General features: G+C 40.8%; 1 protein-coding gene across 1 annotated transcript in view; it reads right to left on the bottom strand.

The window, feature by feature from the left end:
• COL4A4 (collagen type IV alpha 4 chain) overlaps positions 1-21,839 on the bottom strand; it is a 114,596-nt gene that overhangs the window by 67,030 nt on the left and 25,727 nt on the right. Inside the window, exons 4-18 of the mRNA XM_039257625.1 lie at positions 19,154-19,288; positions 18,310-18,354; positions 17,539-17,655; positions 14,126-14,194; positions 11,111-11,146; positions 9,227-9,289; positions 8,581-8,616; positions 8,303-8,344; positions 5,359-5,439; positions 4,499-4,552; positions 4,172-4,231; positions 3,141-3,185; positions 2,513-2,566; positions 1,668-1,737; positions 597-701 (exon numbers count right to left, since the gene is read on the bottom strand). Coding sequence (XP_039113556.1) covers positions 597-701; positions 1,668-1,737; positions 2,513-2,566; positions 3,141-3,185; positions 4,172-4,231; positions 4,499-4,552; positions 5,359-5,439; positions 8,303-8,344; positions 8,581-8,616; positions 9,227-9,289; positions 11,111-11,146; positions 14,126-14,194; positions 17,539-17,655; positions 18,310-18,354; positions 19,154-19,288 — 1,012 coding nt within the window. The remainder of the gene's footprint in view (positions 1-596; positions 702-1,667; positions 1,738-2,512; positions 2,567-3,140; positions 3,186-4,171; positions 4,232-4,498; positions 4,553-5,358; positions 5,440-8,302; positions 8,345-8,580; positions 8,617-9,226; positions 9,290-11,110; positions 11,147-14,125; positions 14,195-17,538; positions 17,656-18,309; positions 18,355-19,153; positions 19,289-21,839) is intronic.

Genomic DNA, 21,839 nt, shown 5'->3' with positions numbered 1-21,839 from the left:
AAGGTTTTGTTTTCTTTGTTTTGTTTTGGAGGGGCTAACGATTTGAGGAGGAGGTGAGGACTGTTGTTTTGGTTTTGGTTTTTAAACAAAGGCTGAATCACAGTTTTATCTTTTAATTCATAATTTGTGTTTCCATCTTTCATGAAGAGGAACTTGATTTTAACGAATAGATGTCAACAGGGAGAGCCTTTCGAAGAGGATGGAAAGACTGAAAAAGCACTTTGAGCCTCGAACCGGTTTCCAAATCTTATTTGCCTGTGACAATCTTGCGGGATGCCTCGTATACACACAGAGTCCTCACCACACCCTCAAGATGCTGACTATTTCTAAAGTACAGCCAAAGAACCTGGATTTCTTCCAAGTAAGCCATTAATTGGTGTGAGTTCAGTGGTTCTTAAGCCATGCTGTACATTAGAAATAAGAGGTGACTTTATAATGGCAGATGCGTAGTCCATGCTCCAGAGTGACCAACATTCTTGATCTGGGTTGGGCTGGCCATCAGTTGAGATGCTCCTAGTTGGCCTCAGTGTCAGTTAGAGTTGAGGACCTCCAGTGAGGATGAGGATGTAGGCATGCAAAGGCCGGTGGATTTCTACCTGCACAGGATTCCCCTGGCGGTCCTGACGGACCAGGTGGACCGGGTGGTCCAATAGACCCCGTTTCTCCGTGGCGGCCAGGATGCCCCGGATCCCCAGGGGGGCCTGCCCAAAACAACAACATGTGTCAATGTAATAAACGTATATATGCATTTTAAAATTCACACATGATTACTTATCATGAGACTTGGTTGAGTATAACTAAAAGATTCTTCTTGCAACTTCTTGCCACATTTAGAAATGCAGGGTCTTAGGAATGTTTGAGGGGCTCAGTCGATTGAGGATCCGACTCTCGATTTTGATTCAGGTCATGATCTCACAGTTCATGAGATCGAGCCCCGTGTTGCGCTCCATGCTGATTGTGCGGAGCCTGCTTGGGATTCTCTCTCTCTCCATCTCTCTCTGCCCCTCCTCCACTCAGGCTTGTGCTTAAGCTCTCTCTCTCTCTCAAAATAAATAAATAAACTTTAAAAAATGCAGAATCTTGGGGTGCCTGGGTGGCTTAGTCGGTTAAGCGTCCGACTTTCACTTAGGTCATGATCTCGTGGTTCGTGGGTTCAAGCCCTGCGTCGGGCTCTGTGCTGACTGCCAGCTCAGAGCCTGGAGCCTGTTTCAGAGTCTGTGACTCCCTCTCTCTCTGACCCTCCCCTGCTCACGCTGTCTCTCTCTCTCTCTCCTAGAAATAAATAAAACATTTTAAAAAATGCAGAATCTTAGATCCCTTCTCTGCAAACACATGAACTTTGAGCAGCACCATCTTTCTCACTGACATGGGTCACTTTTTTCTTGGAGGGAGCATCTTGGTAGGTCTTAGATGGTTTGGAAACATATTTTAGCGATTAAAATTGGAAAGGTGACATACTAAAAAATAATATTTGGAGTCTTATGCTAACAGAGATGGCCCAGATGGACTTGTTGACCTGCTCTTGTAAATTACATATTCTTGCTAAAATCAATGGATTTACCATGCCAAGCGTGCCAAATACAAAAATACTGAGCCAGACCCTTCTGTCAGGGCCACTCAAATCCCATTTCCTAATAACTTATGGTGGAACCAAGCTAAACACAAACCTTTGAGTGGAAGAGATGGAGTTACCAAAACACCCGGTGGTCCTGGGTACCCGCGATCTCCAGGGTCCCCCTGAAATCAGTCATTCATATGCTTTTCTTAGAAATATTAATATTTTTCTCATGTCGCCTGTAACTAAATCTTAGAGGGACCAAGAGTGCCTTCATATGAGAAATTAAGCTTATGGGCTGACCAGAAAAAGAATGGAGCATAGAGCTCTGGGAATAACAAAAGCACCAACCTCTACCTACAAGCAGAAGGAAGTGACCTACAGGCAAAACTCTCACAAAAGGAAAAAAAATAACTCCAAAAATTTTTTTTCATGCCCATAAGTTAGATACCTCTGAAACCAGGAAGTTTCTTAGATATATTATGAGCATTCACGTCGAACTTGGCACTCTGGGGGATAAATAGTCTATTCACCTATAAAATCTGAATCTACATCTTATCTGAACAGCAAATACTGGGGCTCCCTTATGCTTGTCCTGAGCAGTGCTGGATGTGAGTCACAGAGGTGCAAAGAAAAGAAAAAATGCAGTGGTGAAAGCAGAGAGCTCTCCACAACTCCCTCTATTTTAACTGGGATACTAGCTGATCCCCATGGAATTTTTGAAACTTTCATTATTATTCACCTTCAAAAGGTTCATTTCTCAAATGTAAAATATAATCATTTACAACATGTGTTGAAAAATATATATACACAATTAACTCTGTCACTTTCCAAAGTTATGTTTCTCAATGATTCTTTCAAATATTTTTTTAAACTAAATTAGTTAACATAAGGGATATAGAATTTTATCACGTTATCCTCAAATAAGCCTGTGTTTTTTTTTTTGTTTTTTTTTACCTTTGGGCCAAGAAATCCAAATGATCCAGGATCTCCAAACAGTCCTGGTTCCCCCTACAAATAACCACAAACATGCCTTTTTAAAAAAAAAAAAATATGAGGGGCACCTGGGTGGCTCAGTAGATTAAATGTCTGACTTTGGCTCAGGTCATGATCTCACGATTCATGAGTTTGAGCCCCACGTCGGGCTCTGTGCTGACAGCTCAGAGCCTGGAGCCTGTTTCAGATTCTGTGTCTCCCTCTGTCTCTCTGCCCCTCCCCTGCTCACTCTCTCTCTCTTTCTTTCTCTTTCTCTCTCTCTCTCTCTCAAAAATAAATAAACACTAAAATTTTTTAATAAATTTAAAAAATGTGACTAGGTGACAAATTATCTCACTCTTGTTTAATCTGGACGACACATGCTCACTGAGATTCTGTGCAGTCTTAACACCGCTTTTCGATTGCTTCAGATAGTTTTGGAAGTTAGGTTTTACACCTCCAGCTAGATCATGCAGTTCATAAAATAAATGTGTCTCCTTTTCCAATTACTGAGTACATACTTACATGCCCTAATACAACTTCTGAATAACACTGAAACATATTTATGAATGGAAATGTACTTATCATCTCTATAATTGTGTACATTTACCTTTAATCCTGGAAAACCTGGCAATCCATAGGAACCAGGATCACCCTAATAAATTCACAAAAATCAACACAAGCAGAATTAAATCAAAGTGATCGAACTAGTTCAATGCATTATTTCTCACCTTATGAAACTGCTTTACGGACATTCAATCTTGTCTCCAAAGGTAGCCAAATAAAAGGAAATATGTATAAAATAGATTGTTTCTTTATAACATTTGCTATTTTAACTGATCTTTAATTTTATTTTAAAAATGCATGTCCTTGTTGGGATGAGCACTGGGTGTTATATGTAAACCAACCTGACAATAAACTATTTAAGGAAAAAATAAAAAAAATTTAAAAAATTTTAAAAATGCATGTCCTTGTCAGTGTCTTAAATTTAGAACATATTTTTGTTGTTGTTATTGTGTTTTAACTTACTTAGTCTAATGCTTGCTCTGGGCTAAATTTCTTTGGAATCATTGTAATATAATTTGTCTAGAGATTAATAGGTATTCTGTGCATTATCAGCAATAAAAATTATCATGGAAGCCAATGTTGTCCCATTAGCTATGGAGTCTGGGACCAGATAAGCTCAATGCCCTTGCCCACAGGGGATCTGGCTCCCACAGTAACTCCATCAGTGTTTATCCCATTGGTGGCATGGGTAGTGATGCTTGAGGGCTGATGCTATATTTTTTTTGTAGCTACTGCCCATAGATCAGTACCCTCGTTTATCAAATAGGCTTTAACGAACAGTTCCAAGCTGCTATTCACACGGGCATTGAACCACACAGGAAATGCCACCATCTTGTTCCTTCCCACCAATTCTATCTCCTGCTTGCCTGGTTTATCTAAATGATGTCAACGGAAGGGATGTTTTGTTGGGACACGTCGCTATTACATCATTCTTCCCCAAAATACATCGTTCCTGTTTGAGAAAACCTCCTCTTTTGAGTTCTTAGAAATACTGATCTAGTTTTGTAAAAAGATTCCAGAGAAAGCCAACTCACTGACATTAGGGGCAGCAGGGATGGCGTGGACAAGCCTTACCCGAGGTCCTGAGAACCCAGGGATCCCCTTCTCTCCTTTGGCCCCAAATCCAGGTTCTCCCTTCAAGACATGACAACATTCAGAGGCATTCAAGCAGCAATATTTCAGCAACATGGCATTCAAAAGCAAAATGAGATTTAAAAATTATTGTCAGTGGCTTAAAGGAAACAAGTACGTTAGGATAGATGTCCTACAAGATTATGATAAAATAGTGAAAACTTCTAGTAATGTACATTAGCATTTACAGCAATGATAAAGACCCATGCAAAAAAAATTTAAATAATATAGCATATCATGCAAATAAAAAAAGCTATTTCAATGAATTACCTTGGGTCCCGGTGGTCCTGGAGGTCCGGTTATACCAGGCATTCCTTTTATGCCCTAAAAATCACAATGACTATTATCTGGCTTATTCTTATTATTTAAAACATACTGAATTCCATCTCTTTCAGAAATTACCTCTTCCAACAGCCATTTCACTAATTTTCAAAATAAAGGATTACTCTTCAACGGTCGCTAGTGAGCAAGTAAGGTCCAGGGGCGCTTCTAAACCTGCCACTATTCAGACCAGCTCTGTGTGAGAGGTGCAGTGTCGTGGGGCGCAGGGGACATGACCGCCACGGGACCGGGGCATCAGATGCAAGCTGGGAATGCAGCCATGGAGAGGAGTGGCTCATTTTGAGCACATCAGTGAAATTTAACCCAGTCATTAAAAACTGACAACAGAATCTGTGTGTGGCATCTGTAACCTCGGCATCGCAGGTTGACGGAGGAAGTGATATTTGCCAAGCGTCTATTATGTGTCCAGTTCTTCATACTCGTTGCCTTGTCAATTATCAAAACGTCAAGCCCATATGTAATATCTCAAGGACAACTGGACACCCAAAGGCCCTTTTGGCCAGTGTATCAAGACAGTATCAGTGGGGCACTATATTCCAGAGGACACGTCACAATTTAGCAGCCCACACTAGGTCTGTGATGCAGCACCTGAATAAACTTGAGAACACCAGTAATTTTTCCAAGCCTCATTTTCGAAGTCTGTACAATGGGGTTAATAACAGTAGCCATCCTGCTAAGGTTGCTACATGGATGCCCGTAGGCGCTCAGCAGTTTGCTTGCACGGGTACATGTTCAGAAAAGACTGACTGTTTCTACTCGATCAAGGCCACATATGGATTGGGAATTACCTTTTCTCCTTTATACAGGCAGGAATCAGGTGGCTGTACCAGTAAGGTGGGTCCAGGAGAACCCTCCTGGCCAACTTCACCCTTAAAAAAAAATCAAGATAATTGGAATTTCATATTAACTTTATTTTGAAATAAAGTTTGAAATAAAGATTTTAACCCATGTATGGTGATATATTGCATACAATCTTGTGTGCCATGAACTTAAAATAAAAATCATGGCAAATACATCATGCAATTTAAAGTATTTATTGTTTTTCATTAAGTAATAATACTTATCGTTTGAAATAAAATTTAAAAAAAAGAAACAAAAATGAAAAAACAAAGAAACTAGGGGCACGTGGGTGGCTCAGTGGCTCAGTCAATCCCAGTTCAGGTCTTGATCTCAGGTTCGTGAGTTCAAGCCCTATGTTGGGCTCCATGCTGGGCATGGGGCCTACTTAAAATCAAAGTCAAAATCAAAATAAAATTAATATTAAAAAACTAAATTTTAAAAGGATAAGTGATTCATAATCCTTTTATCAGAGATCTCTATTAAAACTTTGGTTTAGTTCTTTGTGGTGTGTCTGCTTGGGTGTATGTATCTATACACATATCTGTATATGAATAATGTAACTATGTATATACATGATACATGTATGTGATCAAATGATGCATTATATACAACTTAAAATATAATATAATCAAAATGCTATACAAAATATAAAAACAATTTAAAATACACAATATGGTTTATATTATTATATTTTGTTAAAGTTTTAAGTTTTAAAATATTTTTATATTTTTCTTTTGGAATACTATTTTTTGCACATTTTCCAGTTTTACTACAAATTCTTCAAAAACCTTATTTTTAGTGTCTATACAATAATAGATCATAAGATATACTATTATTTATTAAGCCATCCTACTCTAGTTAGATTTAAGTTATTTCTAATTTGTTTTCTACACTATGTTTAAAATCTCTGTATAAAATAATTAGCCAAGAGTTGTCATTTATGACATTAGAAATGTTATTCTCTTGGGAATAAAATGTCCCTTGAATTGGGTTTGCCATAATATAACCAAAAATTCTCACCTTTATTAGCAGATAATTGTTTTTTTGGTCACTTGTCTGAATATTTCTATTATTCTCACTTAGACATAGTTAGTAGCAGGTGATAGAGCTAGTCACCTAGGTCTGCAAACTAGGCCCTTACTGACTGTCATTTTGGACAAGTTCCTTAAAATCTCCTACCTAGCCGTTGTTTCCTTGATTCCTCTGAATCTCACCTCCCTTCTCTGTGAAATGGGGGTTAGTTATAATGCTGTCTACTTCTAAGTATTAGATAATGCACTTAAAATGCTTAGTACTTACTATACTGAGTGGAACAGAGAAGATTCTCAAATATGTAACTATTAAGCCATTAATATTTTTGTTGGGTTTGGAGAAGAAGAACACTATTTCCAATTTAAATGAAATAAGGGAGCCAATACTTCAATCCCTACCTACACTTGGAAACTATAGAAGAATCATATTAGGGACCTCGGCTTATTTTTCTGGGTGTACCCAGTACTTAACAGTGTTATTACAGCAGCTGCTCTGAAGCATTTATGTTCTGTGCATGAATGATTGAACAAATGTCTAAACAATACATAAGCAAGGGAGTAACACATATTGGTAAATATAACCAGGCTTATTCTTATTTTAAGGTTTATTTTTATTTTTTATTTTTAATGTTTATTTATTTCTAGGAGACAGAGAGACTGCGTGAGCAGGGGAGGGTCAGAGAGAGAGGGAGTCACAGACTGAAACCGGCTCCAGGCTCTGAGCTGGCAGTCAGCACAGAGCCCGACGCAGGGCTCGAACCCACGAACCGTGAGATCATGACCTAAGCGAAAGTCGGACGCTTAACCAACTAAGCCACCTAGGCACCCCATAGGTTTATTTATTTTTGAGAGAGAGACAGAGCATGGAGGGGGAGGGCAGAAAGAGAGAGGGAGACACAGAATCTGAAGCAGACTCCGTGCTGTCAGCACAGAGCCCCATGCGGGGCTCAAACCCACAGACTCTGAGATCATTACCTGAACCCAAGTCGGGCGCTTTACGGACTGAGCCACCCAGGCACTCTTGTTGTGTTGTTTTAATTGACCTTTTACTTTAGTAACCTGTACTTTCTGATCACCATCATGTCATAGGCATGTCTGCGCATCATGAAGTGTTCCAGGTTATTTTGGGCAATGGAGTCATTTTGTTAAACAGCCATACAGTAACTTACCCAACCACACTGGGACTCCCTGAGGGCGGGGATCAGGTCAGTCTTGCTAAATCCCCTCATCCAGCATGATCTTAGCCTGGCAGAGCGGACGCTCAGTATCCACTTGCTCACAGTTGTGGAATGAGCCACTTACCAACTGTTAGACATTCAGATTGTTTCCAGATGAGCTTCCATCTTAAAATACCTTTCTAAAGCTTATCTTTGCTAAGTTTCATGCCTCAGGAGAAAGGACTGGGGATGTGAGGGAGGAAGGGGTGAAGGATGGTGAAGACAGGTGTGAGGCAGGAGAGAGTGGGAGGCTGTGTTGCTAAATGCTTTTGGTTCTAGGTGTTTATATTTCTATTGAACTGTGGAGTTAAGGATTCTGAGGAAATTTGTGAAGTTAAGCCAAGCAAATCAGTAATTAAACTATTACGCTGGATATACTAAATTCTCAGAAACGTCACTCTCTTTGCTGGGGTAAAATGTGTCATATACATTAACTTGACTTTAGTGGTAAATTTTGTTGGGACTGTCATTTTACAGTCAAGGGCAATGGTGCCGTAATAATTCAGGAAAAAAAGCATCTGAGCCATAAAATTGGGCAGTGACTGGATAATCAACACGATTTAAGTGATAATCAGAATAGCCCTCTGCCCCCGGCAGCACATACGTTTTAACATCTGCTCCTCCGTGCAAAAGGGGATTCTTACCGGGTCTCCCATTTGCCCCTTCACTCCCACGCCAGGATTACCCTGGGAAAGAAAAGAACAAAAAAAAAAAAAAAAAAAAAAGAGTAATTGCTTTTGAATATTTAAAAGGTAATTATAAGCAAGTAAGACTTCTGGTTAAGCAATTAATTGAAGCTTATTAAACATTTGGGGAAGTCTAAGTCTAATAAGAAAAAGACATAATTCTGACAAGTCTCTGTGGTCACTTATCTCATTATACAAAGACAGTCTCCATTCGTACCTTCCTCGTGACCACCCACCTTCAAGCCTGGTCTCCCAGGATGGCCCGGAGCACCCTAAATCAATGGCAAAAATGCACAAGTCAAGTATCAGTCACAGAAATCACCATGTGTCTGCGTTGGGCTCCCTCAAGGTGCTCTTTAGGAAACCCCCGAACTTGGATGTGAGGGCGATCTGGCTGTGACATCTGTCACCCCATTGATCGCCAAGGTTGATTCGGCTGATCTGGCTGGCTAGGCGGGTGTCCACTTCCTCCCTCACCGCTCCATGTGCATCCCTCCCAAAGCTGCGCGCTTGGTCAAAGAGGATGACCTTCCCCGATAGAGGAGGACCGTTCTTCCGTCAAGGGTATATGAATAGCTGCGCTGCCCTGCTAGAACCTCCAAACAAGTTCTCAAGGAAACCCCCAAACTTTAAAACCCCGCTGGCTGTTTCCTCTTATGGCTTGTTTCCCAAGGATCCCTGCTTCAAAACAAACTCACACTTGGGGGGCGGGGGAGAGGCTGGGTAATGCAGATTCATCTGGTGGTAACTTCTCAAACAGCCCACTTGTGCCTGCCCAACCCAAGGCTGCAATTTGCCTTTTGTTTTGTTTTGTTTTCTTTTGCTTGATTTAAACATCCAGTCTGGGTTTTTCAGGGCCAGAATGAGCAGAGCTGTACTTACCGCTAACCCAGGGTCGCCCGGATGTCCCATTGGGCCCGCTGGTCCCCTTGCACCCCTGGGTCCCTAAACATGAGAGGAATCAGTGCATTAGTTACCCAAATTCAAAATCATGGTTCACAGCAAGAGCTGCATGTAATCCAAGGTGGATTAAAAACGTCCAAAGAAATCACAGTCCCAGACACATCTGCCCTATAGCAGGGATAGCTCACAGCAGCTGACATGCCATTAAAAGGTCACAGAGCGGGGCGCCTAGGGGTGCTCAGTTGGTTAAGCATCCAGCTTTGGCTCAGATCATGATCTCACGGCTTGTAAATTAAAAGCTCTGTGTTGGGTTCTGTGCTGACAGCTCAGAGCCTGGAACCTGCTTCAGATTCTGTGTCTCCCTCTCTCTCGGCCCGTGAACCATGCATGTGTGTGCACACATGTGCATGCTCTCTTTCTCAAAAATAAATATTTTAAAAAGGCAGGGGTCACAGAGCTACATAGCTACATGACAGCAACAGTCTGACAGGTGTGACCAACTCTTACATTGAGGATTAAATTAAGACCCAGAGATCCATCTACTTGTTTATACATAAATCTCGTAATGGTAAAAGTAGAGAACAAAGAAAACTTATTACCAGCTACTCCTAAATTCTACATATGTTATAACATTATATACATCAAGATGCTTTTTAAAATATTCATACTAGGGGCGCCTGGGTGGCTCAGTCGGTTAAGCGTCCGACTTCGGCTCAGGTCATGATTTCATGGTTCATGGGTTCGAGCCCCGCGTCGGGCTCTGTGCTGACAGCTAGCTCAGAGCCTGTAGCCTGTTTCGGAGTCTGTGACTCCCTCTCTCTCTGACCCTCCCTTGCTCACGCTGTCTCTCTCTCAGAAATAAATAAAACATTAAAAAAAATAAAAATAATAAAATATTCATATTAGCTAATAATAATGTATATTACACTATGAATGTATTTATACTCTTTAATATATTTTTAAGACATGCCCTATCGGATCAAAGTGAATAGAAGTGCCCCCAATTCAGGATTAAGGTGATTCAGTCACAAACAATTTTCGGTGCCATGTACTTTATAGCATAATTCTACATACATTCACAAGGAAGGGCTATAGCTGTGCATTCCTAGAAGTGTGGGGAGAGACTCTCTGTTCTCCCACCAACTCAGCCCGTGTCAAATTATTTGCGAGTGTACAAGCAATCATTTGTCTCCAGAAGATAAAAAACTGGTATTTATTTTGACACTGACATGAAGGTATCTCACTGGTTACGTCAGACTGAGATTTGGGGGCAGTGAGGAAAGCAATGTGGGAACACAATCCTGTCTACAGCCAGAAGTTGCCAAGCAAAATAACAGGTCAATCATTTGGAGGCACAATTGGTGTCCATTTTAATCTTGTGGACACTGAATGATTAACTGCAAAAACTAATACAATCATTGATTTACAAACTTCAGGGAGATAAAGATGGGGCACAACACTGAATGCAATGCACAGTTACTGAGCGGGCGGAATGGTATAGAGCAAAGTCATTTGCACTTGACACGTATTATTTAGGTAGTCTAGAGGGACATTCACCTTCCCAAATATGCCCCTGAGTAATGCCAAATGATCATTAAAAAAATAGAAGAGGGACGTAAGCGGCAGCTCGGTGGGCCTCCAGGATCGTTCGCGGGCCTGGGACCTATGTGGTCACACGGGGGCTCACGCTTGATACAACACTCTGGTGTCACCGCCATGAAATTCTTAATCATTTTTTAACAAGGGACCTACGCTTTCACTTTGCAGCGGGTGGGCCTGAAAATTATGCAGCCTGTCCTGCCAGGATACAAAGGGTGTGAGGAGCAAGGAGAAGCACTCGGCCCGCCGGCCGGGGAGACTTACCGGCAAGCCGGGAGGTCCTGGGGCCCCTCTGTCGCCCTGCAATGGTAACGTCGCATTGCTTTAGAAGAGCCGCACCACTTCCCCCAAACACACGTGACGCGAAGGGAGGAAAACTCATGGGAGTTATCTGGGCTGTCTGTGCAGACTGCTCAATTTTTCACCGTTGACAAGACCACCATGGGGGGCTCTCCCAAGAGAACTTTCTGTGTCCATTCCCAGGCCTGGAGTCCTGCTTCGACTCAGCCAAAACCAGGCAAAGGTTGCTGGGGTCGTGATGACACGGTGTCAGGATGAGATTTTCATCTTTCCATTTACAATCGAAATTCTCAATCCAATGGTCCCATTTTACCACAGTTTAACTCTCTCTGGTCTAACTGTCAGAATTTGCCTCCCTTAATGGACACCTTGCTCCTTTTGATCGCTCTCGAGTGAGTTTGGGAATTCGTGTGGAAGTTCTCTCAGACCTGCCTCGGGGTGACCAACTGCTTAAGACAGTCAGTCTGAGACTACATGCTTTAAAAATGCAAAGAGTCTCTATTCTTTTGAATATGGCTTCATCTTTAATGTATAATATATGATAAAGTATACAGAAGGTAACGGCTAACATTTTAGCCATTTTTAAGAGTACAGTTCTGTGGCATTAAGTATATTCACACTATTGTGCAACCATCTCTAGAACTTCTCATCTTGCCCAATGGAAACTGCAGCCATTCAATACACCCCCCTCCCCCCAGCTCCTGGCAGGCACCATTCATGCTACTCTTGGTCTCTGTGACTCTGACTACTCTAGGAACCTCATTATAAGGAAAACCATACATTGTATGTCCTTTTGTGACTGGCTTACTTTACTTAGCATAATGACCTCAGGGTTCATCCCCATTGTTGCATGTGTCAGAATTCCTGTCCTTTTTAAGGCTGAATAATACCGTATTGTATGTAGAGATCACATTCTGTTTATCCGTTCATCCAACAATGGGCCCTTGGATTGCTTCCACCTTTAGGCTATCCTGAGTGAGTAGGAATATGGGTGTACAAATATCTGTTTGAGCCCCTGCTTTCACTTCCTTTGGGTATACAGCTGGAAATGCAATTGCTGGATCATAAGGTAATTCTACATTTAATTTTTTGAGGAGCCTTCGTACTGTTTTTCAGAACAGCTACACACTCTCCAGTCCCACCAGCCATACATAAGAGTTCCAACTTCTCCCCATAATTATCAACACTTCAGATTTTCTGGGTTTCCTTTAAAGTTTTATTTATTTTCAAGAGGGAGAGAATGTGATCCAGAGAAGGACAGAGAGAAGTGGGGGGAGGAGGGGCACCTAGGATCCAAAGCAGGCTCTGCACCAACAGCAGAGCTGTCTAACTTGAGATCATGACTTAAGCCAAAGTAGGACACTTAATCGACTGAACCACCCAGACACCTTAGAGTGTTTTGTTTTGTTTTAAAATAACCATCCAAATGGCTGTGAAGTGGCTATGGGCTCTTAAAAATATTGTTTCTCCAAGGTTATTGATCTGGAAACCATTTTTATTATCATCTATCTCTCTTTAAGATGAGGAATTCTCTATATCCATCTCCTCTTCTATCTCACATTCTTTCTCTTACACTATTGCAAATCGTATCATGACTCCTACTGTACAGTGCATTACAGTTTACAATGTGCTGCAATATAAATTATTACAATGCGGGGGGGGTTGCCTGGGTGGCTCAGTTGGTGAAGCATCTGACTTCAGCTCAGGTCATGATCTCGCAGTTTGTGTGTTTGAGCCCCACATCGGGCTCTGTGCTGACAGCTCAGAGCCTGAAGCCTGCTTTGGATTCTGTGTCTCCCTCTCTCTGCCCTTCCTGCTCAGCTCTGTCTCTGTCTCTCTCTCAAATATAAATAAACATTTAAAAAACCATTAAAACGGATCATCAGCACTGAGAGGACAGTAGACAGTATTTTCATTTTCCTTCACAAATAAGGAAACTGAGGCTCAGAGAGGTTAAGGGGGTTGCTCAAAATCACAGTGGTAGGTAAGGATCAGTTTACTCCTTCCAGTATACTATACTGGCTCCTAGAGTGCCTTTCCTCTTACTAAGTCTCTTAATAGTCATTTAAGCTATAAACAAAAGTACAGTGTCGCTGTGTAACAAGCGTGTATAGGCTCAGAGGCTACAAATGAATACTGTGAGCTCACGAATGGAATCACCCCTCAGGTGTGCCTATCCTGGTTGGCATGAAACTTAGAGTCTACTACAAGAAATTTAAGTTTTACCTAAGTGTTGTAGAATATTCTTCCTTAAGAGAAATGGCCATGTCTTGGAAATGTACTGTATTTTCCTTCTTGATTTGCATCTACTGATCTTCTGCTTAGTTCATGCATGGTACTCATATTAGAGATACAGACGGTCATTCAAGAGTTTATTCCTGAAAGTTTATATACCATTGTGTATGAAAACACAAAAACATTTAATTTACCAAGGACAGTGCTGTAAGGTTTCCATAATTTTCACGTTCAACAGCAGTGATTCCTTTTATACCGGATGGCAGGTGTTAAGATTACAACATTTTAACTACAAATAACTCAGTGCTTCTCATCTAGGGTGATCTTTCTTCCAAGGGCACATCTGGTATATCTGAGGATATTATTTAGGTGGGGGGATGCTACCTGCATTTAACGGGTAGAGGCCATGGATGCTGTTCAACATCTTAGAATGCACAGAGTTGACACCCACAATGAATGATTATGTGACCCCAGATGCCAGCAGTGCCAAGATTGAGAAACCCAGAAATAAATGTCCCTGTTGCACTTTGCAAGAATGATTGGGAGGTACTAGAATTTTATAGCCAAAGCAATTAAAGCCAAATGTCTTCACACAAGAAGTATGATACCATCAAGAGAGTCAGGATAATGATTAAAAACAGTGTGCTCAGGAACATTTCAAAAGAGATATGTCTATGTGTTTCCTGGATGGGCTTACCTAGTGGAAAAATAAGATTTTAAACTCACTATGATCATAAAACTTACCTGAATTCCTTTAATGGCACCTAAAATGAACACGGAATTTCCTTTCTCTCCATATTCCCCAGGAAGACCCTGAAAGTAAAATATTCACTTAAGAAGGGGAAAAAGCATATTACCATTTTAGTATTTTCTTTTTTTATGAAATATTACTCACCAGTAAAATACCATTATGGTCATGTTTCACTAGAGGACATTTCTTTATTCTCTTCATTATTGCTATCATCCTAAGGTTCTCATACATATTTATTCAACATTCAGTTAAGGTCTATTAAGCCAAAGACAAAGTATCTATTAATATATTTACAGTATATATACATCATATAAATATATAATGTATACAGGCTGTGTATTAGATAATAATATACATAGCCATTCACTAATTATTCAGCAGGAAAATTGCATTTTCCCTCAAACATAATGATGCAAAGATATTCTTACAATTACAAAAAAGCAAACAATTTTGCAATTGTCAGTTAATAATTGGGTGCCAGAGATAGTTTTTTAACGATTGTATCCATTTCAGTTGTCCTATTCAAAACAGAGCCTCTGTATCCTTTTGTAAGATTAACTTTTAAAAACATAACATCTTCCTTTTAGAACGTTTCTGTAGGTGGATGCAAGTTCACTTAGAGTATTTTTAAAAAGTGAATAAAATAATTCAATGTATTCTTTTATCCCAAAGTTTTCCTACTGAATATCTTAATATATCTTAATTTGGTAACCACATAAGAATTCTACCATATATCAAGCTCCTACAAAGGACATGCAGATTTCAAAGTTAATCCCTCCTAGAAAAGTTCTGACCTCGCTTCCAGTGGGTGATACTTCAGGCTTTTATGGTAAGTTACAGCCACCACTTTCCTTAAGGAATCAGATTGGCCTATACAGACGGTCCCTGCTTCACACAGTTCCGATATGCACACATTTTAGTTCCACAGTTAAGTTCAATAGCACCAATCCTCCAACAAAACGGTTCAAATTTCAGTTACCACCTTATTGACCAACTAACTGCATGTTGACCAACTAGTCGGAAACTGCTGCTAGTTCATTGGTCCATAAACCTCTGTAAGTAACAGGTGCAAATCATGACTCTTAGTCCCACATCCCTTTCAGTCTGTCAGTGATTGGTCATTGTACACCTTTTAGCATGCACGGGCACGTGCACACACACACACACACACACACACACATGCACACACACACACATACACACTAGCAAAGAATGTACTTGTGTTGCCTCCTTATCTCCCAGTGATCAACCCAAATGATATTTCATGAAAATGACCCCACTGGAAGAGGCAGTTGGGCATCAAAGATGAAAGTGAAGTGAAGAAATGAAAAATGATAAAGCTGGCGGACAAATTCCAACAGAACATCTGTAGAGTTATAGAAGAAATAACTGAGCGATCACAGGAATGTGGAGACTCTTGAGCCAGAGGGACTCCATGAAGACACAGTTATCAACACTACAAAGGGAAATAAATGGCTGAGACAAAGAGGTTGAAGATTGCCAGAGGAAATGGCACAGGCAGAAGACCTTAGTGGTGAAAGGACTCTTCAATTCGGTTCGTACCACTAGAAGCAGATCCAAACCCAGAAAAGAGTAAGACAACTCACCAAACCCCAGAAAAGGTATTCACTTTATATCATATGTTACATGGGGAGAGAGGAAGGCATGGTTCAAAACACTCTTGATAGGTTTTTACAAAGAACTGAAACACTTCGATTCTCAATGTGTACATTTTAAATGGCAATGTACTAAATCAATGTTTGGTTTTTACTTTATGTATTGCTAACTAAACATTAAGAGAGTTTTTAATATTTTAACAAGATGTATTGAAGGTCATGGAACAACTTTCATTTTTCCCATTGGATGTTAAAGTTGCTGGCGTCAGCAGGCACGGCCATTCTTAACATCTCACACTACTGGGCAGAGTGAGGACTGACGATAAATGAAATGGGTCAAGGGTAAGAAAGCTGCTTTGCAAAACCACGATGACGACACACTTCTGTACTGTGGTCACTACGCATGCTTTGTGAAAGCCAAAATCGAGAATTCCTCTTCTGAACATTCATGGACACTCAGCAGATTGGGGTTTGATCCAATCTGAAGATCTGAAGAAACATGCATTCACCAGACCATGCTTGCGCCTTCAAATGGTTGAGTTTGAAAACAAAAGGTGGCTGAGAAGCTGAACTACAGAAGACAGCTGTTGTTCCTACTGGTACTAAAGAAAGATGTGAATACAGAAATTGTTTCTCAGTTCTATATTCTAATCAGTTCTCCTAGAATTGGGAGCACATGGAAAACTCATGAGGAGAAAGGAGGATGATTATGGTGGTGATAGGAAAACTTTCTAGCAGGAATCTTGGGAAATGGTATTTTTAGGGAAGTGGAAAGGTTGAAAAAGTCATAGAAAATCAGTTTTAAAAGGGCAAATCACCTCCAGTCTTTATGTGAGAAAAAGGTAAAGAGACAGAAAGAGAATATCAGGGGTAGAGGAAAGAGTAGTGCTTGCTAAGATATGTTTAAATAAAGGTCCAAAATTTAAAATTAAAAAATACCTAAAAGCAGTAAACTTTCCTCAAGTGTTAGATATTGTGAACTGTTTCTGAACATCCATTCCAAATGCCTTCCATTTATCTTACTGCATTATGGGGATGAGAAAGCTAAAACTACATTTCCCAGACCCCTTTGTAGCTGGATGTGACCTATGGTCCATCCAGAAGAAGTACTTATAAGATACGGAAGGCAGGAGTGAGGAAGACATCCTCTTCCTGGAACTGTTGTTACTACCAAGCAGGGAAGGTTAGGAGCTTGAGTGTTTGTTTGCTGGTGTCTCAACATGGGGTGGGAGGCAGTGGTTATGCCAAGGAGCAGCCTCCTGACTTGTGAATCTCAGCTAAGTGTGAGCCTTTGAAATGGTAGTCTTCCAGTGGCCCCTGCATTCCACTGCCCCAGCTTTCCAATATGTGCCAAATTCCCTCTATTAAATCCCTTGCTGTTCGAAATACCTAGAGGGTTTACAAATCTGCGGTGGACCCTGAAGGATAAACAATACAAGCTTTGCTAACTGACCTCCCTGCTCCTTCCCTTACTATCCATTCTCTGCCCAGCAGTCTACAGTATCTTAATGGAACATCAATCAGCTCATACTGCTTCCTTCCTGATCATCCTCCAGTGCCTTCCCATGGCCTGGAAAAGAAAATCTAGCCTCTTCCCACTGTCTGCAAGGCCCAAGAGCTTGAGATCCTGCACACGTCTCTGTGCTCAGCCTCCAGCCACCCCCATCTGTTCACCATGCTCCAGGCACACTTGTACTAATTCTGTTTCTTGAGCACATCAAGCTTGGGCCCGCTGTAGAGCCCTTCACTTAAGATTCCCTTTAGGATGAACTGGGGGGGGGGTGTCTTACTGGGGGGCCTCTTGGTCCAGGAACTCCTCTTTCTCCGGGAAACCCTGGATCACCTCTTGAGCCATTGTAGCCATGCATGCCAGGCTTGCCTCTGGATCCAGGAGGCCCTGGGTGCCCCTGTAAGAAACAAGATTGTACGTGAAGCATTTTTGCAAGAATACTGCAACACAAAGTTTACCCAACATGGGTACCCAAATTATGGCATTTATGAATCACGTATTATTTAATTCATGAAACTTCCTTCCCACTCACAAGTACTGTGTAGCATAGTAAAAATATATAGATACATTTTAATATAGCCCTGGTGAAAAATTTAGTTTAAAATATTCTGAGAAATTTAGGAGAGCATCTTCCTTAAAATCCTTAGAAATACTCTCTAATAGATTATAAAGCTTCTGAAATAACTCTTCCTTCTTTCATTTCATTTTCATATTAGAAGTGAGAGTTTTAAGCCCACTTCTACTGTCAAAACTAACCAGCAAGTAAAAACTTGTGTTGTGAGTATACATTTATTTCCAGAACATGACAGGTATATATAGCTTATATTGTGGAATGCTTTTCTCTAATCTGTCTGAAAACCTCGCTTTTCAAGTAAAGTCTTTTAGTCCCCAGGTTATTACACAAAATTGGAATGCAAGCACCTTGCCTTTCACTATCAGGAGAAAATAAAGAAGAGTTTGTCATGTAAATATATATGTATGTATCATGTGATTTTAAGGGCTTTGGTGAGCTTCATTTTTTAAAAAATGGAGAAAATTGAGGGACACTTACAGGTATGCCATCCAAACCTGGAAATCCTGGAACACCAGTTGGACCCTAAAATCCCAGAAAACAAAAATATAAAAGTATTAACAAAGCAAAGATCAAGTACTGGATTAACAGATGGATTTACTTGAAAACATAAATAATTAATGACATCATTTCTAAAAGACTTTTAGCAGTCATTGTCACTTATTTTTTACAGTAATGAATTTAAATGCCAACAATTAAAAACCAACCTTTTGTACTTTTGTTTTTGTACTTAGGAAGCCAACTTAGCTGCATCAATTCAAAGAAAATGTTCACTACCCTATAAGCCGGAAATTCAACTTCTAGGAGTCTGCCTATCCTTGAGAAATAAATTCTTAAATGTAAGCATGGGTAATTTACAGGATTGTTTCTGCACACTAGGATGACACAAAATTGGGACAAGACCTCAAAGTTACATCAACAGGGAGTAAACCATAGTTTTATCTATAGTAAGGCATTTTGTACAGTGTTTTTCAGAGAATAAGTTTAATCTACATAAATTGATAAAGAGTGATCTGTAAGCCATATGGTTGAGTAAAAAAAAAAAAACAGAAAAGCTCAGCATGACAAATATGTCATTTAGTTTAAAAAGCCATGAAAGAATACAACCCTTCATTGGATACACTCAGGTATTTAAGTACATAGAAAAGTCTAGAAAGACACGCTCCTCTGGAAAGGAGTTAGGGAACGAGGGATGATTATGGAAAAGGAGTCAGACTTCATTTATTATAAGGTCCTGGTAGACAGTACTTGTGATTATAAAAAATCTGGCAGAGTAGTGCCAGTGAGTGGAGAGTAAGACTCCCTCACTTAAGAAGAGGCTTACCTTATCACCTTTGTCACCTGCTGCTCCAGGAGGGCCACTGTCACCTCTCATCCCTTTCTCTCCTGGAATTCCAATGGGTCCTGGCAGTCCCAGGGGTCCAATAGGACCCTGTGGTCCTGATGGTCCTGGTTGACCCTAAGAAGGAAGATTTAAAAGGCAGAGGGGTAGTTGATTCCTAAGCAGTGTCTTCTAACACCAACTCATGTTCACGTGGGCTAACAGAAGCCTGGAAAGTTAGAGTTTGAGCAGATTCTAATAATAAAAGCACAAATGATCAAATAATTACAAAAATAAGAAAGAGGAACATTGCCTTTTTAAACCTGAATTTAAGCCATACAATAAATTTGAATTATTCCATGCACGCGCACACACCACACAAACTGATCATAGTTCTTGTACTACTTTTATTCTGTCAGTGACATTTACGAATCTTGAGCTATTTAGCAAAGCAAGCAACTTGCAAAACAAAGCAAGAAAGAAAAATCAAAGTCTCATTGCCATTATGTTAGTGGCACAAATTAAGAGTGGAAAAGTCTGCCAGATCTTTTTAAAATTTTCATAGGGAGAATGGTTGTTCTGCCCTTTTTGTGGAAAACCTTTCTGTTTTTAGCTGCTTTTACCTAATATCTATTTCTTAATTTGGAAGTAGGCTCTCCAGATTAATTTATTTTTATGCAATCTGACTTGTCATGAATGAAAAGTTCACCTCTTATTTTAGGTAAAGAAGTTTCATGAGCTCAGTTCTTCCCCCGAACCCACAGTGGGAACATTTCCAGTACAAAGATGAGAAACCCTCAGCTCCCTTGTTATCTGTCCCCCGTTTAGACGACTTGATGCACTGAGTGGACATTGAGTCACTGCCCCCTACAAGCAGTTTTGAGGCTCATAGCTCTTTGAGGCTCATAGCTCTTTGATCTGGAATAGGAAAGACTGACGTCAGAGGAGCGCACACCCTTGCTCCCCACCCCCATGATGTTGCTCCCTTCTCTGTCCCAGGGTCCCTTGTCCCAGTACCTATACTCATGGTTCCCCCTAGGACTGAAACTGTAAATATCATGGGTCCAAATTGCCCCATTTGTATGTCTCAGCACAGACCTCACTAACTTCCAGATGCCTCCTTGACACCTTCTTGGATGTAATGCTACCTCCATGTTTAAAAAGCAAAATATCTGAAATGGACTTATTGCTTTTCCTCCAAAATGTAATCCTTTCAATCTTCCCAAACTACCCATTTAAATCTAGCCAGAATCCTGAAGTCATCCTTGACATTCTTCTTTCTGTCAGTTTAGGTGTGACTTCTGTCACTTCTTCACAGTCCCCCTCGCTGCCACCAGAGAGCCCCTAAACTGCTCTCTAGCTTCCTCTTCCCTTCCCCCACGCGTCTCTCCACAGGACAACCCGAGTGACATGGAAACAGAATTCAGACCGTGGCACTGCCCCAGTTTTAAGAAACCTTCTTTGCCTTCCCACTGCATGTAAAGTAAACCTCGAACTCCCTCCAGACCTTCTAGGGTATGGCCCTAATTCCCTTGCACCCCACACTCATGACTTCCCAGCCAGCCCTGCAGCTCTTCCTTGGCTTGGCTTTCCCTCTGGACTACTCCTTCTCTAGATTTCCACATGACCTGGATCTCCCCTAAACCACCACCTCCTCAGCTGCTTCCTTGACCCCCAGCTCTTCCCCCACTCCAACCCAGTGAAGTAGGGTCTCCAATCCACTGCTGCCCTCATTAGCCCATCCATTTCATTCCTGGCATCTTAGCATTTCATATTTTTCAACTCTTTGCTCATCCATTTATTGTTCATCTCTCCAGTAAGAGATTAACACTATGAGGGCAGGGATATTGGCTCACCAGTTACGTTTTCCATCCACCATGTACCCCAGCCTTTGGCTCAGGAAATCCCATCACCAAGCTCCCAGCCTGACGACCCAGCCCCTTGGACACACTGTAACTGGGCCCTGTATGGTTAGGAAAATGACTTTTGGACTCTGAAAAAAGCAATTCTATCAACTATCATCTTTATGACATAAAATGATCTTATACATTCAAACTTACTTACTTTTCATAAAATAATCAGTGTACCAGAAGAGTGAGGCTGTTTGAATGAACTTAGGAATCTAAAATCAGAGTTTCTAACATCAACATTCAATCTCTCTCTAAAATTTGATGTGAGCAGAGGTGATGTATCTTAGGTTCATATTTTTTTTAAATAACTGACTTTGCAATCTGAAGACAATACCTTTACATTAGGTAAAAAGAAGCTTTATAATGAGAAGTTTACAACAAGGTTTTCACTGATTCAGGATGATTTGCCCGCACACCACCATGCCCTGTGGTGTCCAGGGTGTTCAGGTCTGCTGTCTAACACATTTCAGGGCCCATGCTGCATTTTATGAGTTTGAAAACACTCTTGGTATTCATTTCAAGTCAGGATGCTCACCTATAATTTCTTGTGCTTCTTAAACTTTTTCCAAAGATTTAAGGACAATCATGTTGTATACCCTTGCCCCACGAAACAACGTGCTCATGCATTCAATGAGCAGGTAAGTCTTGATATGCAGAGCGAAAAGCTGAATGGATTGCAGGGCTCAGATCAGGTCTCAAACCTCTGGACAATTCTGAATTATTGGTACTCGACTCCAAGTGTGCATAGGACCACATACGAGAATACTTCCCTTCAGGTG

The sequence above is a fragment of the Hyaena hyaena genome, unplaced genomic scaffold, assembly GCF_003009895.1.
Source record: "Hyaena hyaena isolate Hyena2069 unplaced genomic scaffold, ASM300989v1 scaffold_628, whole genome shotgun sequence".
NCBI classification, from domain to species: Eukaryota; Metazoa; Chordata; class Mammalia; order Carnivora; family Hyaenidae; genus Hyaena; species Hyaena hyaena.
This window is presented reverse-complemented; position numbering and strand designations above follow the sequence as displayed.